The following is a 16,874-nucleotide window of genomic DNA, read 5'->3' on the forward strand; positions in this document are numbered from 1 at the left end:
AACCGGGAAAAAAGTATCCAGGAACACTCAAAGAATTAAAAACGTGCCATCTTTGGAGGTAAGGAAGATTTCGCCAGCAGTTTTTAGGTGTGTTAATCCGGCAAATTTAAACAAAGTGGACAGAAAAGATAATTTTGTGCAATTTTTGATAAAAAAAGACTAAATTTTGAAAAATTTGGAACTAATTTTAGCCAAAAATTAGATCAAACTGTCCAACAGCACTATTCTGCTTGTAGCGGTAAACACAAAATTACTATTTGCGCATTTTTTTTCGGCAAAATTGGTGAAAAAAAATTGCATAAGAATACCGTAATTACATATAAAAGTTTTTTTTTATAAGAGTTCTTGAAAGATCTTAAATGATTTTAAAAGTAAGTGAATTAAATTGCAAAATTGCTGCCAGCTTAATTCTTGTTTAAGTTAGAATAACTAATTAGTTCGCTGGAAAACATTCAAATTTTCGATGATTCTTTGTTTTTATTTAGCATAACGACTTACTCTCTGGTTTGCAATCAGGTTTTTACCAAACAAAATTCTTTAAATGAAATTGTACGAGCTATTTAAGGCAGAATTACAGGTCTTCATTATTCTGCACTCTGTTTCCGAGATCAAAACCCGATCCATAGCTTCAACCTAATCTCGGCACCGTTTTTCTTCTTGTAAATGTTCAAGAGAGTTTTTTAGAGAAAATAATTATGTTCACTTTACAAGATGTTCCAAAATGCTTATCTTGTTATATCATGTAAGACGTGTAATACTGTGAGAGTGAACAACTTGAAAAAATAGTCCTGCGTTTTTCCAAGATTTTTGAAAATCAAATATTTAAGTCTTGTAATATAAAATAAATCAGGGATAAAATGATTTGATAAGATGACCAGAAAAGTTTTAGATAGAATTTAATCGAGTTCAACTCCTAAGTTCAATTAAAAAAACTACTGAAGTAATTTTGAATATTGCCAAATAATAACATTTATTTTACAAGATTCAAGCACAATCTTATCAAGACAAAAGCGAATTGGATAAAAGACAGAGTCTAAGATTCTGGCAATCAAGTAGGTCTTTCCACTTTTTCATTTGTTGTCCTAAAATACAGAGGCGAAAGTTTTTATCTACTTAAAAGACTCAAAAAATCTGCTTAATTTTTTGCGGGATATAACGACTTATCATTTAAAGTAATTTTAAGGAGATTTTTTAGAAGAGAAATTACGTTTAATTAGGAAATTCTCATTTTTGACGAATTCTGGAAAAATGAAATTATAATGAAAAATGGTCACATTCTATTAACCACCACGTATATTCGTTAGTGAAAAGATGATCAGATAATTTTCGCCAAAAATAACAGTCTTTTTGAGAGCATTTAATTTGAACAATAAAAGGCAATTTAATGGCGTTGGAAGCCGAACAAGGTCAACGTTATTTTGATTTTCATAACCAGATGGAAAAATTGTTGATAGTTTTGCAGGAAAAAGCCCTTTCGACGCTGGTTTTAGTTTTTGAAACAGTAAAAAATTATGGACAATTAGGGTTAGCGATAAATTTTGCTGGGGAAGCGCTGAATAAATTATGAGGTATTTAGGTAACTATTGGAGAGCGCTAAACTGGTAGTTGACAAATGGCTTGAAAACGATTATTTTTAGCGCTTTTAACGCTTAGGTATGATACGATCCTCTCATTAAGGAACGTGCCTCGGTCGAATCGTTTATCTCGAAAGTTAGCTTAATGAAACGTCAAACCGATATACGACACTGGGGAAGGTCAGGAAATTTCAAAATTTTTACTAGTCGCCTACATGCTGGACACAACAAGAGAACAAATCAACTTATTATATAAAAGAGAAAGCAAACGAAGTTGATTAACAAATCTTAGATCCTGAAAAGCGTCCAAAAGCTCTTCAGTAAAAACGTTAGTCAGTAAAACTTGTTTTAGAAACGTTTTAACAGAGTTTTCGCTCAATCTGATCAACATAAGAACATAAGAAAATACCCGTTAACAGACAAGTAGGAGAGTTCAAATCCTCTTTCTACCTATGAGAACGAGCATCAACAATTTTAAGATTATCATAATAAGAACAATACTGATACGGCGATTAATTTTTAAGTATTTGCATGCAAGTACATATTTAACCTGAGGGTTATAATCAGAACAACTTACATTATTCATCCAAAAAAATCCTTCAGTTAGCGCCAGCATTTCACCCCGCGCGAGGATGAACTTTCGTCCATTTGAAACCGAGGTCTCAATTTTTCAATAACTTTAACTGACAAAATAATGTCGAAGCTCTAGAATGTTTTGAGATCACCAAAAACATCAACAGCGGATGAAAAAAGTTATTTATATTTGTCAATGCAAAATCGATGAGTTGATTATAGGGTGGTTTTGGTGTATAGCCAACCTGAGGATAAAACTGACGGCTAGCACAAGTTAGCACTGTGCTTGCGTTTTAATATGATCGTGTGTGTTAATATATGTTCTACAAACTAGAGATGAGAAGGGAATTTTCAAGTGTGAAGTGTTATTACTTCACCATTTTCCGTCATGTAGACTCCTCCTTGGGGGGCAGCTGATGGAAGAGATGATCCGGGGGTGCTCACCCCAAATTTACCCGCTTGCTGGAATTGGGTTCCGGGAGGGGGTGTTGGACATACCATGTTTGGGGGGACACCTCCTGCTACTATCTAAAATATCAGACAAATTTCGGTAGAAAAAAGATGCCCAATTTCGTGAAATAATAAAAACAAAGTTTAAGTTTGGAAACTAAAAAGTTTCCTAAAACAAACCTAAAAAATAAAAAAATAATAAACTTAGATTACTAATACGCGTTTAATCAATGTTTCGGAAACTTAGAAAGAAAACAATTCTACTTAAATTTGACTATTTTCAAAATAAGATATTTATACAAGTGAAAATGTTTATTGGGGGGTTATTTTAGTCAGTTGGTTTCTTAAAAAGATTTTTAAATATATCCTGAATATCGGATCAACTCCACCTGTGAGACTGGCATAGTGTTCACAAATATGCCAGATGTTGAAGACGGAAGTCCAGAACTGAGCGGCAGGTACTTAATGGATGTTGCCCGCGACAATTGACCAGGACCACCGTAGCTCAAAGCAGTCGTGGCCGAGATGCTGTCTGGGAAGTCCCGACCCCCTCCGTTCATGAGGGGGGATTTTCCATGTTTGTGTTTGGGAGGGAGATGTTTGAAGATGAGGGACAACCAGAGGATGGTCAGATTCAAGGGTTGTGTGAAGAAAATGAGGGAATCGCACGTCGCCTGAAATATGCAAAATAATTTCTCCAAACGAAAAAATCGGGGTTTCAAAATTCGATTTTATTTGAGGAGGCGCGCATACTTATACCGGAAAATCATAAATTTAGGAAAAGTTTGATTATTTCAGCATTATCGTTGATTAAACGTCTGAAATGACATCACTCACATCTATCTCTAAGAAATCGACTAAAACTAAAACACTTTCAAAGCCACATATTTTTGGAAATCAGTGGTACTGCAACCGCGAAGAGTTAAAAGGAGGCGTACTGAGTGGAAGGGGATGCGGTGGGGTGGGGAGGGGAGGGGGGGGGGTAGATAACTGAGGGGAAGTAGGTGGGGGTTCTGTAGTTTAAATAAGTACGGGTTACTTTTAAAGATTCAAAATATCTCAAAATGACGTCTACACTTTGATTAATACCAGCACCTCCTATTAACTATACATTACAAACTACGCTACTGCTAAAGTCCAAAATTCAAAAACAGAAGGCAAGGCAAACAATCAAAAACAGAGGTAATGTTTCGAACAAAAGATGTCAAAATTCAAGACAAGAACGAAATTGATCTGGCTATAAAGCTTAAAAAAGCCCGTAGAGTACCAATACTACTCTTCCATTCGTAAAAACGATTAGACAATCCTTTTAGTTGCACAAATTGAATATCGGGAAAATATTATCGCTTTTATTGTCTCCTCTTTTTTGTTTTTTTTTAAGTTGATTGAAAAGTTAGATTGAATGTCTCTTAGATCTGATAAGGTTATATTTAATCAGCAGAACTAATCTAAAGAAAAATGGGAACAATTATTTTTTCTGCTTTTATGAAAAATGCAAAGCGAAACACGGTTACCCTATTCAAAATTCTACAGAAAAGAAATACGATCTTGCAATGTTTTCGATCACATTTTCACAAAAATTAGGATTTATTCTGTTTCGGCCCCCCAGTGTTCTTTATGACCCCCCGTTACCATTTATATGTTGTTATGTAGCAAATTACTAATCTCTCTCTCTTTAAACGTTTGATCTCTCTCTCTCTCTCTAACACACACACACACACACGCACACACACACACACACACACACACACACACACCGCACACCCAACCACACACCTCACCCTAAGAGCATTTTTCTTTCATAATTCAAAAATTTAGCGAAAATTAATTACAGAGAGGAACGAATCATTTAACAGAGCAAGTAAGCAATTGAGACCGATTTGTTCTCATGGAGAAACATTTCATGCCAGTAGACGATTAGTTGAATTAATTGAGAGAGATAGTTTAAATAAGCACGGGTTAGTTTTCAAGGATCAAAAAATCTAAAAATGACCGCTACACCTTGGCTATTACCAGCAGTTCCTATTAACTATACGTTACAAACTACGCTACTGCTAAATTTCAAAATTCAAAAACAGAAGGCAAACAATTAAAAACAGAGGTATTATTCGAAACAAAGGAAGTCGAAATTCCCGATAAGAACAAAATTGCTCGTGGTAAAAATCTAAAATAATCCCGTAGAGTACCAATACTCCCCTTCACTTCGTAAGAACGATTAAACAATTTTTTCAATTGCACAAAATGAAAGTCAGGAATATATTATCGCTTTATTGTCTTCTTTTTTGGTTTTTAGGCTGATCGAAAAACAGAGGTTAGACTGAATGTCTCTAAGAATTCATAAGGCTTTAATGAATCAACAGTACTAATCTAGGGAAAAAATGGAACAATTTTATTTCAGCTTATATAAATAATGCAATGTGAATAACGGTTAACCTGTGAATTTTCTACAGACAATAAATCTGATCTTGCAATGTTTTCGATGACATTTTGAAATAAATAAATGATAAATAAACCCCAAAGATCTGAAATTAAATACTTTTATCAATTTGCTTAGATTTGCTCATTGTTTTTAGCGTTTTGATTAATTGTAAGCGTGTAGTTGCCATTGTTAACGATACTTTAGACATTGCCCCCCTGTCGTCCGCTTGCTGCCTTCAGGCGGTTTTTTTCGGCTCGCTTCTAATGTTATCATTGATTTAGAACCGACCAACTTGCTGGTTATGAGAGGGAAATTGAATCAATTCGAACGTAAAAAGTTTTAAAATGTATCATCCTGAAGCGACAAAACTTCATGTTATTTTGGTACACACTGTAAATTTGAGATTCAGTTGTTGGGCCGCTTGCAAAATAATACTAAACAAAATTGGATCCATAACCTACCCTACAAGTACATTTTCACGGAAAAAATTTAACATGAATAATTATCTTGTTATGATGTACAATACTCTTTCCACATTTTTGCCCTGTTGTTGAAACACTTGATCTCTCTCTCTCTCTCTCTCTCTCACAGACACACACACACACACAAACACACACCGAACACCCACACACACCTCACTCTGAGAGCATTTTGATTTCATAACTCAAAAATTTAGCAAAAATTAATTACAGAGAGGAACGAATCATTTAACAGAGCAGGTAAGCAATTGAGACCGATTTATTCTCATGGAGAGATTTTTCATGCCAGTAGACGATTAGTTGAATTAATTGAGTGAGATAGTTTAAATAAGTCAAAATTTAAATAATAAATCAAAGTTAAATAATAAATCAAAATTCCCGACAAGAACATAATTGCTCATGGTAAAAATCTAAAAAAAGCCCGTAGAGTACCAATACTCCTCTTCAATTCGTAAAAACGATTAAACAATTTTTTCAATTGCACAAAAAATGAAAATCAGGAATATATTATCGCTTTATTGTCTGCTTTTTTGGTTTTTTAAGCTGATCGAAAAACAGAAGTTAGATTGAATGTCTCTACGAATTCATAAGGCTCTAAGGAATCAAAAGTACTAATCTAGAGAAAAAATGGAACCATTTTTTTTCTTCTTATATAAATACTGCAATGTGAATAACGGTTAACCTGTGAAATTTCTACAGACATTAAATCTGATATTGCAATGTTTTCGATCACATTTTGAAATAAATAAATGATAAATAAACCCCAAAGATCTGAAATTAAATACTTTTATCAATTTGCTTAGATTTGCTCATTGTTTTTAGCGTTTTGATTAATTGTAAGCGTGTAGTTGCCATTGTTAACGATACTTTAGACATTGCCCTCCTGTCAACCGCTTGCTGCCTTCAGGCGGTTTTTTTCGGCTCGCTTCTAATGTTATCATTGATTTAGAACCGACCAACTTGCTTGTTATGAGAGGGAAATTGAATCAATTCGAACGTAAAAAGTTTCAAAATGTATCATGTATCATCCTGAAGCGACAAAACGTCATGTTATTTTGGTACACACTGTAAATTTGAGATTCAGTTTTTCAGCCGCTTGCTAAATAATACTAAAAAAAATAATACACACACACACACACCGCAAACCCACACACACCTCACTCTGAGAGCATTTTGCTTTCATAACTCAAAAAGGTAGCGAAAATTAATTACAGAGAGGAACGAATCATTTAACAGAGCAGGTAAGCAATTGAGACCCATATGTTCTCATGGAGAGATTTTTCATGCCAGTAGACGATTAGTTGAATTAATTGAGGGAGATAGTTTAAATAAGTACGGGTTACTTTTCAAGGATCAAAAAATCTGAAAATAACCACTGCACCTTGATTAGTACCAGCAGTTCCCATTAACTATACATTACAAACTACGCTACTGCTAAAGTCCAAAACTCATAAACAGAAGGCAAACAATCAAAAACAGAGGTAATATTCGAAACAAAGGAAAACAGTTTTTTTTCTGTTTATATAAATAATGCAGTGTGATAAACGGTTAGCATTGTAAAATTTCTACAGACATTAAATCTAATCTTTCAATGTTTTCGATCACATTTTGAAACAAATAAAGGATTAATAAACGCCAAAGATTTGAAATTAAATACATTTACCAATTTGCTTAGATTTCCTCATTGTTTTTAGCGTTTTGATTAATTGTAAGCGTGTGGCTGCTATTGTTAATGATACTTTAGGCATTGCCCCATGTCGCCAGCTTGCTGCCTTGAGGCGGTTTTTTTCGGCTCGCTTGTACTGTTATCATTGATTTAGAACCGACCAACTTCCTGGTAGTGATGGTGAAATTGAAGCAATTCGAACGAAAAAAGTTTTAAAATGTATCATCCTGAAGCGACAAAATTTCATGTTGTTTTGGTACACACTGCAAATTTGAGATTCAGTTGTTTAGCCGCTTGCTAAAAAAATGGGTTCCATAACCGTTCCTACAAGTACATTTTCACGGCAAAAATTTAACATGAACAATTATCTCGTTATGCTGTACAATACTCTTTCCACATTTTTGCCCTGTTTTTGAAACGTTTGATCTCTCTCTCTCTCTCTCTCACACACACACACCGCACACCCACACACAGACACACTCTCTCACCCGCTCCCCCCCCCCCCCAAACACACACCCGCACTCGAACACAAACACACACACACACACAAACAAACACACATACACACACACGCGCGCACACACACGCACAAACAACACAAACACACACACACACCACCACCGCTCCCCCCCCAAACACACACACGCACACAAACACAAGCACACACACAAACACACACACACACAAACACATACATACACACACACGCATACACACACACCTCACTCTGGGAGCATTTTTCTTTCATAACTCAAATTTTAGCAAAAATAATTACAGAGAGGAACGAAACATGTAACAGAGCAGGCAAGCAATTGAGGCTGATATGCTCTCATGGATAGATTTTTCAAGGCTGTAGACGATTAGTTGGATTAGTTGAGGGAGATTGATAAGGCGAGGGCTAAAGTGGGGAGAGTTGAGATAATTGTATGTCACTGGGTGTCATAGAAGTCAACATGTGAAGTCCAGTCTAGAGGTAAAGTCAAGTAGTTGAGTGTAAGTAGTGGCGATGGGCCACCAATTGAGGAGGAGAAGTATTTGAAGGGTTGGTGGAGTTGATTTGAAGACTAAATTGTCAATAAATGTCAATTAATATGCCCTGATAATGCTTTACAGAGATAAAGCAAGAGCAATAAGTTGAGGCGTTGTGAATTAAGGGCGCAGAAGTTATCAAAACTCTGGAGAAACGTCCTCGAAATTGTCACGTCAGGGTATTCGAAGTCTCTTTATCTAGTAAGAATCTCGTAAGAATTCAAATAGTCCATTTGGTTGTTGGCGTTTATACAAACACAAGTTTCAACGTTTACATTTCAGTTCAGATCATTTCATTTCTTGGTAATCATCTCATATTTTTTAAAAGAGAATATGTTCTTTTTTTAATATTAATCTTGTGTTTTATTTTGAAAACTCAGCAAGTGTGAAAATTCAGCTTTTAATCTTGCGCAGAAATTTTGAAAATTCAGCTATTTTATTCGTAAAAGCTTGCCGTAGAGAAAAGTGATAGGAACAAATTCTCAAATTTGTTCACATCAATTGTACATTTGCAAGCTATGAGAAAAAATTTACAAGACAATGTATCCTCCAGCAAAATCTTTTGGATAATCGTTTGTTCCTACAGCGATGTGCTTTGATGTTGTGTTGAATTTATAATTGCACATCCGACGCTCAATTTACAAGACTCACTGCAGGTTTCTTGCAAATAACGCTTAGCTTGCAAGAGTCTTGGAAGATCAACGTTTATCTCGTATGATTTGCAGCAACAGAAATAGATTTGTGTTTTTATTACGTATACCTGGAAGTATCCGCAGTAGTGTGGAGTCTTTGATCCCTTCAGGAAGAGACAGAAGGAGAGGAGGGAGATGAAGAAAGAAGGGAACACCACAACTGCTGTCATCCAACTCCATCTGATGAAATAGCTCCTCACTTAAAAACAATAACACGCATACACTTGCACTTACCTATTTACACTACAGAATCATTTCACGCGTGGGGCCAACTCACCTTAGTTGTGTTGCAATTTTGCCCCAAAAAGGTATAATTGATGGTTTTTGAACAAAATTTTTTTGCGGGAAAACTTCCAAAGATCTTGTCTATTTTGACCGGAATGATTATTTTGACAGTTTATAAAGTAATCAAATGAAATAATCACTTGTGACAAAAACTTGCTGGAAATGACGCCCAGACATTTGATGAAAAAGTTTGGGCATCATGTCAATTCCAACAGAGAGCCAAACATCAACAGCTAAAGTAGAGGCAGTTCTAGCAGCCTATATGAAAACAAAAACTTAGACAATAATGATTTGAGAAAGAGGAACATTATTATTATTCGACACAAACTGAATCTGAGGAAAAAATATCATAAAATACATTTATATTAATTTCCTAAATCTTTCAAATTACTTTGATGCCTCTCATGATTCAGTTTTACTCTTCACATACCTCTCTTTGATAAATGTGTTATTTTTGTTACTTTTTTGCAAACCTCCCAGAGTGAAAGTATTTTCTATCGTTCATTGCACACCATGTAAATTTTTTTAAATTCAATTATCGGAGTTTTTAATCTGCAGTGTCTCGACTCATGTTTATGATAGGTTCAAAAATCAGTTTCCGCGATACATTTATTAAATGAGTCAGCATAAAACTATCAAACACTCTCTCTTGCAGGATCTTTTTCTTGTAATGAATATTGACACAATTTTTCTCGCGGCTGAAATTCTAGTTTGCATAAAAATACCCGGCTGCCAGTTGATTTTCTTTTAATTTTCACACATTTTTGTGTGAATCGTACAGAAATCATATAATTAAGCCCGAGAAAATGCGATGTTTTCGTGTGTATGATTTCTTACCCGTTATTCAACAATAATATTTCAAAGTGAAGTCACCGAGAATTATTTATATCAATAATAAATTGTCTTGGAACCCGATTTACGGGGATAACTTAGTTCACTGACTCAAACATGACCAATTTGTCGGATATTGACAATGATAAAAAAAATTAGATGTTGTTTTTTGAAGCGTATTCAGCTGTTTCTTAAATAAATGGTTATGGAGACTATAATGTTTTTGCATAATCGCATTTACGTGCTCTACAATTCTCACCGCAAAAAATTTGCCCAATTTTTTCATTGAGACCATTCGATATTTGTTGCTATGAAAAGTTTTCCAGCAGAACCGTTTCGATTACAACTTTTGTAAGACTTCCAACGATCTGTAAATTTCAACAAACGCACTTGCAAGATTGTAACTTCTATTCGCCATTTTTAGACAATTTCTAACGAGTAAAAAAACTAATTGAGAGCAAATTGTGATGAATAATGCTATCTTTATTTTGATAATCAGAGAACGTTTTTTTTGTTCAACCCCCATCTCAGGGCACGTCTTTGAGTTTGTTTCCAAATCCCTGCCATTTGGCCGATGCAAAAACTATACAAGAATTGCCATTGTTCTTTTCCTGCATCGGACTCCTATTATCAACTGGGTCTTTGGATTAGGGAGACCTGATTTTTCGGCCAACTGAATTGCTCAACTTATGAAAAGATAACTCCTAGCCAAAGGATGGTATCGGAAAATTTCTTTTGAAAACACCTCTTTTAGTTATTTTCAGCATTTATTATTTGCTTCGCATCGTTTCTTTATTCTTCATTTCTATCGATCTCGCGTTTCATGTAAATCCGTTAATGATTACATATTGACTTCCCTGGTCAAGCTCACATGTATTCTTACAAAAATCATGCCATCAAAAACTGGCAAAAATCCAATCAATATCTTTGAAGCGCTAAAGGTAAGCGAAGAGACTAGAACCAGATTTATCCACTTTTTCCTTGATGATTTGTCATAATACAGTATTGAGTGCGATGCTGGTAATAAATACCATCCTCTTCCTTAATTATACCGGTCGAATAACTCACTAGTTACAACTAGTTATAAGAAGGCCTCAGTCCAATCTGGTGCCTCTAGCCAATATGCAGCACGCAGTCGGTGTGAAATTATCAACCGGACTTTTTAATAATTCCGGCCGGGTTTCCAGTCCTCTGGGAGCAGAAGAGATGGGGCAACCTAATTTGGGAATAATGAAGCGGGGCTAATAAAGGAGAGCGCCTGAGAAGGGCTGGGTGGTCGGATTAGTAAAGAGATAAAGTTGGCTTACTATTCTCCCTCATATAGGGCTCTTCGTGAACAAATAGAATTTTATTTAGAGTTTATGCCCCCACTCTTTTTGAGGACAGGAATATGATTTAAATATAGATATACTAGTCTCAAATGCAGAACCAAAAGGATATAAATAATTCAATCTCTTTGAGGTAAATTGCTCCAAACCATAAAATTAAATTGTGAGTTTTAACTGTATAACCAGCAGGGCAATAAAATCGTGTTTTACCGACTTGAAGGTATTTTAATCATGCATTAGTACTTTTGCCGACAAAAAAGAATTAAAATTTGACCGATTTTTAAAAATTTATCCAGAATTAAAGTCATCATTTTTAGTTTGAAAAGATTGGCATGTATTAGACCTTCTTCTACGTCAAAATGGGGAATGCCGAGTTTGCTGCAACATAATTTTGTTATATTATTTCATATTTAAAATTCCATAGTAAAAAATCGAACTCGGATCATCGGCTCATCAAAAAAACTTTCATCCTTAGAGAAACAATGGCGCAATATGATGATAATAAAGAGATGTCATTTTTTTCCTCGAAATGAATAAAAACTCAAGAGAAGAATAGACGAGATATTCAGAAATCTTTCCGAGAATTTTACAAAAACACCTGCAATATTTTTCTTTGTAAAGGAAAAAAAAGCTCTTTGTATGACCAGTGTTTTAATCTAGATGGCCACAATTGATCAAATCTGGACCTATTGTGCCACATAAAGAACTCATGTCGAGTTTAATGAAATCAATTCTTAATTGGAAAACAAATTTGAAGCGTTTATAATCAATGATTTCATATCTCCGTTAACGTTTTTAATATTATTACTCTTAAAGTTGTCTTTTTTTCCATTAATTTGATTGAAAACATTTTATTGCAAACTATTGTTAGTATTCAAGAAGGGAAAAATTCAGTAGGGAATAAAAAATCTTTGTTTTATTTCTAATGCAAGAATCTGGAGATAATCAAAGCTTCTGTCTCAATTATATCAAAAAGGATGTCTAACTCAACAAAAAAATAGGATAATTATACCTCAAATTGTATAACTTAATCTTGCCAAAGCTTTAGATAAGCAAGAGTTACAATCATCACCAACAAAAGCAATTTTTGCATTTTTTCATACAGGAGAAACAGAAACCTTATTCAATTGTTCCGCCTCTGTCTATCATCACGAGTTACAATTTACAATGTTTCCATACCGTTTAAAATTTAAGGTTCCTCTTTCGATTATCTAGTCGATATACTTAATCTGCAGAAATCAAATATTCACATCTGGTTAATTGGTTATTGGCTTCATCTTGTTGTGTTCCGGTATCCCTACCAGTTTTGAAAAGATTTGAAAAAAAACACAATTCTCTTGTTTTTAGCAGCATTTCCTTGCAGATTTTTCGTAAAAAAACTAATGTGTTTTGCTAATTAGGTCTACCCAAATTTGGAAACAGTACTTAATCCTGTAAAAACTTTGTAACAGTTTAAAATCTGAAATCTGAAATCTGCACCCGCAGAATTTTTCTTCTCAAGGAATAAAAAGAAACAGTAACAATTATTTTAATTTAGACGGCCACCATTGATCAAATCAGGACCCATTATACCGCATAATGAAGGCATGTCAATTTTACTGAAATCAATTTATAAATCTAAGATACATTTGAAGCTTTTATAATTGATGATTTTGTATCTCCGTTAACGTTTTCATTAATATTACTCTTAAAGTTGTCTTTTTTCCTTAAATTTGATTGATAACTTTTTATCGCGAACTACTGTTAGTATTCTAATGCTCACGTTAAAATTTCTTTAGTGAATAAAAGAATCATTGTTTTATGTCTAATACAATAATCTGGAGAAAGTCAATGCTTCTGTCTCACTTATATCAAAAAGGAGGTCTAACTCAACAAAAAAATAGGATAATCATACCTGAAATTGTATAACTTAATCTTGCTAAAGCTTTAGATAGGCAAGAGTTACAATCATCACCAACAAAAGCAATTTTTGTATTTTTTCATACAGGAGAAACAGAAACCTTATTCAATTGTTGCGCCTCTACCTACTATCACGAGTTACATCTTACAATGTTTCTACACCGTTTTAAAATAAAGGTTCATCTTTTGATTATCTGGTCGTTTTACCTAATCTACGGAATTCAGATAATTAAATTTGCTCAATTGGTAGTTGGCCTTCATACTTCATCTTGATGTGTTCCGGATCCCATCTGTTTTAAAAGATTTGAAAAAAACAACAACACCTTTATCTTGTTTTTAGCAATATTTTCCTGTAGAATTTTCTTAGTAAACAAATGTGCTTTGCTAACTAGGTCTTCTAAAATTTTGTAACAGTTAACCTTGTTTAGCAAAGTTTGTAGTTTTTCAAGTTAACCTCCTTAATTAGGACATGGCTCATAGTATATTGAATTCAGACGTTTTGAGTTTATTCAGACGTTTTGGCTTATTCTTTGAGTGCAAGTTTGAGTGAGATTATTTATTTTATTATGACCACAGTTTTGTTTCTTTTTCAGTTGTCTACCGTATTCCATGATTGTATATGGACCCGAGCTACTTCGATAACTTCCTGTAACAAAAAGAATTATTTTTGTTGTTGCAACGCTTTGTATTCAAAAAATTGCAAAAAATTTTCTCCCTTCATTGTCAATTTTGAATAATTTCTGTTCAAGGTGATGAACTATTTTTTCTTCAGCGTCTCGTTCTCACACTGATTATAAAGACTGTGTGGTTGTTTATCTTTTCACAATCTTGCACGGGAGTTCTCAACAAAATGTTTATAAGTTTGATGAATTTAGTTGTTTTCTACCAAACCAGATTTTTCAATCCACGAAAGTTTTGATCTGCTAGAGGGAGTTTAAAGCAGAAACGAATGCGCCAGCAATGTGCGTTTGGAAATTTTTTGTGATCTATCATTAACGCGCACTTCCATCTCGGTTTTAGCGTGTTAAATAGTTGCTAAAATCATTGATGTAAATATATTTTTTTAAATTCAAAAACTCACGTGATGTGATAAACCAATGTGATAACCCAATGCTAAAATGGAGTTTATTTCCAAATAATGTCAAGGTGACTGGCTTCGTCATCTAACTCCAGTTTAGATGTTTCTCTTGCATGACTTGATGTGCCGAATTGATATGCCGAATCTCGCAAGATTAACATAGTTACTCTACCTTCAGCCGCTCAAAAATACCTATTTTTAAAATTCGTTATTTGCAAAATTCAAAAAAATTTATTATCAAAACACAATTTTTTATAGAAAAGCTACAACAAAAACCTTGTTGATTTCGATTCCAGACAAGTTGATTTCAATTTAGACAGGGGATCCTCCATACTAAGTTTGATGCCACTTGAATAATGCCTTGATTGGATGAGACACCACTGGTTTTATAATGGGGCATTAAGAGAATGTCAAAAGTCACGTATGAAAAACTGACTTTATTCTTAGGCAACAGAGACTAAACACTACTTGGCGCGTGAAATTTCCAAATGAACCAATGGACTATATTCCGTCATTTGGGGAAGCAAATACAATTTAGTTTTCTTGAGGTCATCGTTTTTTTTTCTCAATTGCAACGAGTTCAGGATTATTGAAAGCTTTACAATATCCAAACAACGCATCCCCTTTCTCTCAAAGGTCTAATTTTTCCAGCATTATAATAATCTTAAATAAAAGTTATAAAAGAAAGCGGTGTTATCATGAAGCAACTTGATATGGTTTGACATCATTCAGAATTTTCAGAGAATTTTAAAATAAGTCAGTTGATACTTTAAAAAGCTCAAGATTTTTCCCTAATTTCTTGCGTTTTTTGAAACTCCATGGGTGCTTCCAAAAGCTGAACCCGTGCGTTTGGGGGAGGGGCCATGTCATCCAAAAGGAAGGGTCCTGAATCCCTAACGGGCGGTGGTTCAAAAGTCGCAGAAGCAGCAGCAGGGATATCCGGGGCGGGGCTGGGCGGATCACTGGCCGGTGGTAGTACCCGAGTCGAGAAAAAAATTGGAAAAAAAGGTAAGCGGTGACAAGTTTTTTTCACCGCAATTTTCGTACCTAACTTTGCGGTGAAATGAGGTGAAATTATGTAATTTCACCACTATAGTAATCGGTGAACTTACAAAAATACACTGTATTTCACTGCCCGTACAAGGATTCGAACCTCTCACCCTCTGCATGTCATCCTCTTCTTCTTCCACTACTCCATCTCTCACGAAAGTTTAGCATTTTTGTTTTGAACATAAATCAAATTCACTCTGCTTTCTGTGAAACATGCACGATAAATTTTCGTAAGATTTGCGATTTTTAGCGATGAAATTACATATTTTAGCGGTGAAATGTGGTGATTTTTTGTAAGTTCACCGCTTACTATAGTGGTGACATTACATAAATTCACAACTTAGAACAAAGTGTCAAAATTATGTAACATTAAGGGGTAATTTTAGGGGGGGGGGGGGTTAAATCTAACAATTGCTCCCTTACTCCCCATAAATTTCACCGCATTAACTGCTGATCTCACACAATTTTAACACTTTTTTTCTAAGAGTTGAATTTATGTAAGTTCACCACTAAGTTAAGCGGAGAATTCATGTAGTTTCATCGCAACCTAATTTGGTCACTTTTTGAGAGCGGTGAAATTATGTAATTTCACCGCTACCAGGCGATAATTTTTTTTTCACCGCATTCACCGCCTGATTCATGTAATGTCACCGCACTTTTCGCTTATCTTACAAAATTTTCCGCATTCACCGCTTATCTTACATAATTTAGCGTTGAATGGCGATGACACCTCGACCCGGGTGATGACGAATATTTGTCAAGTGAAAAATCACATACAGAAAGACAACAGGAGTATTATAACTGCCAGAAATTTTGTTTGAGACTAATTAATAATGCGCATACCTAGCTGTTTAATGTAGTAATCCACACCAAACGTGTAATCCAAGTTGCCCCCCACTGATCCGGCAACCCCGTTCTTGTAAGCGACCCCTCCCCCTCCCCCCTCCTCGCTGCTGCCACCTCCGCCCAGCATGAGTGCCCTGCTGGCCTTGGCTGCCTTGGAGATATCTACTGAGATACGCAACATGAGAACTGTGCCTAGGAACTGAGGAACTGCACCCACGAGGAGAAGCAATGGAGTCGACATTGACATGTGAAGACCTGTAAACATTAATTGTCGAGAAATAACGCGATGCGCGAGGATGGTAAATTAAGCGGGGTTAAACATTCTCTAGCCCATTATGAGGTCCGCGACCCGAAAAATGCATAGGTTGGTCGGACTTGGGTCGCCGAGCAGGAGTAGGTGCGACCGAGCTCCTAGTCTGGGCAAAGTCGGGCTTTTAGGCCTGGGCCATAATTGAGTTCGGCCTCTTCGGACTCGTCCATACCTAAGCTCCATTTTCCGTCTTGCCTATAGAAAGAACAGATTGTCAGGAAACATTGTTTATTGTTCTTACTTGAAATTATGTTACAAGTAAATTTAGCAGTAATGAAATAAAGTAGAGGCTATAAAGTTCACCCAGGACTTAATTCGGTTCCTTCCTATCATAGATCCCACCAGTATGAATAATTAGACACCCC

The 16,874-nt window shown here is 35.1% G+C and overlaps 1 protein-coding gene across 1 annotated transcript in view; it reads right to left on the reverse strand.

Annotated features, from left to right (window-relative positions):
* Positions 1 to 2,465: 2,465 nt before the first annotated feature.
* LOC142355409 (uncharacterized) overlaps positions 2,466 to 16,874 on the reverse strand; it is a 50,285-nt gene continuing 35,876 nt past the window's right edge. The window contains exons 4-7 of the mRNA XM_075407598.1: positions 16,197 to 16,454; positions 8,951 to 9,081; positions 2,987 to 3,271; positions 2,466 to 2,675 (exon numbers count right to left, since the gene is read on the reverse strand). Of these exons, the coding sequence (XP_075263713.1) occupies positions 2,499 to 2,675; positions 2,987 to 3,271; positions 8,951 to 9,081; positions 16,197 to 16,454 (851 nt within the window). The 3' untranslated portion in view covers positions 2,466 to 2,498. The remainder of the gene's footprint in view (positions 2,676 to 2,986; positions 3,272 to 8,950; positions 9,082 to 16,196; positions 16,455 to 16,874) is intronic.

The sequence above is a fragment of the Convolutriloba macropyga genome, unplaced genomic scaffold (genome assembly GCF_964194025.1).
Source record: "Convolutriloba macropyga unplaced genomic scaffold, txConMacr16.3 SCAFFOLD_1240, whole genome shotgun sequence".
Taxonomy (NCBI): domain Eukaryota; kingdom Metazoa; phylum Xenacoelomorpha; order Acoela; family Convolutidae; genus Convolutriloba; species Convolutriloba macropyga.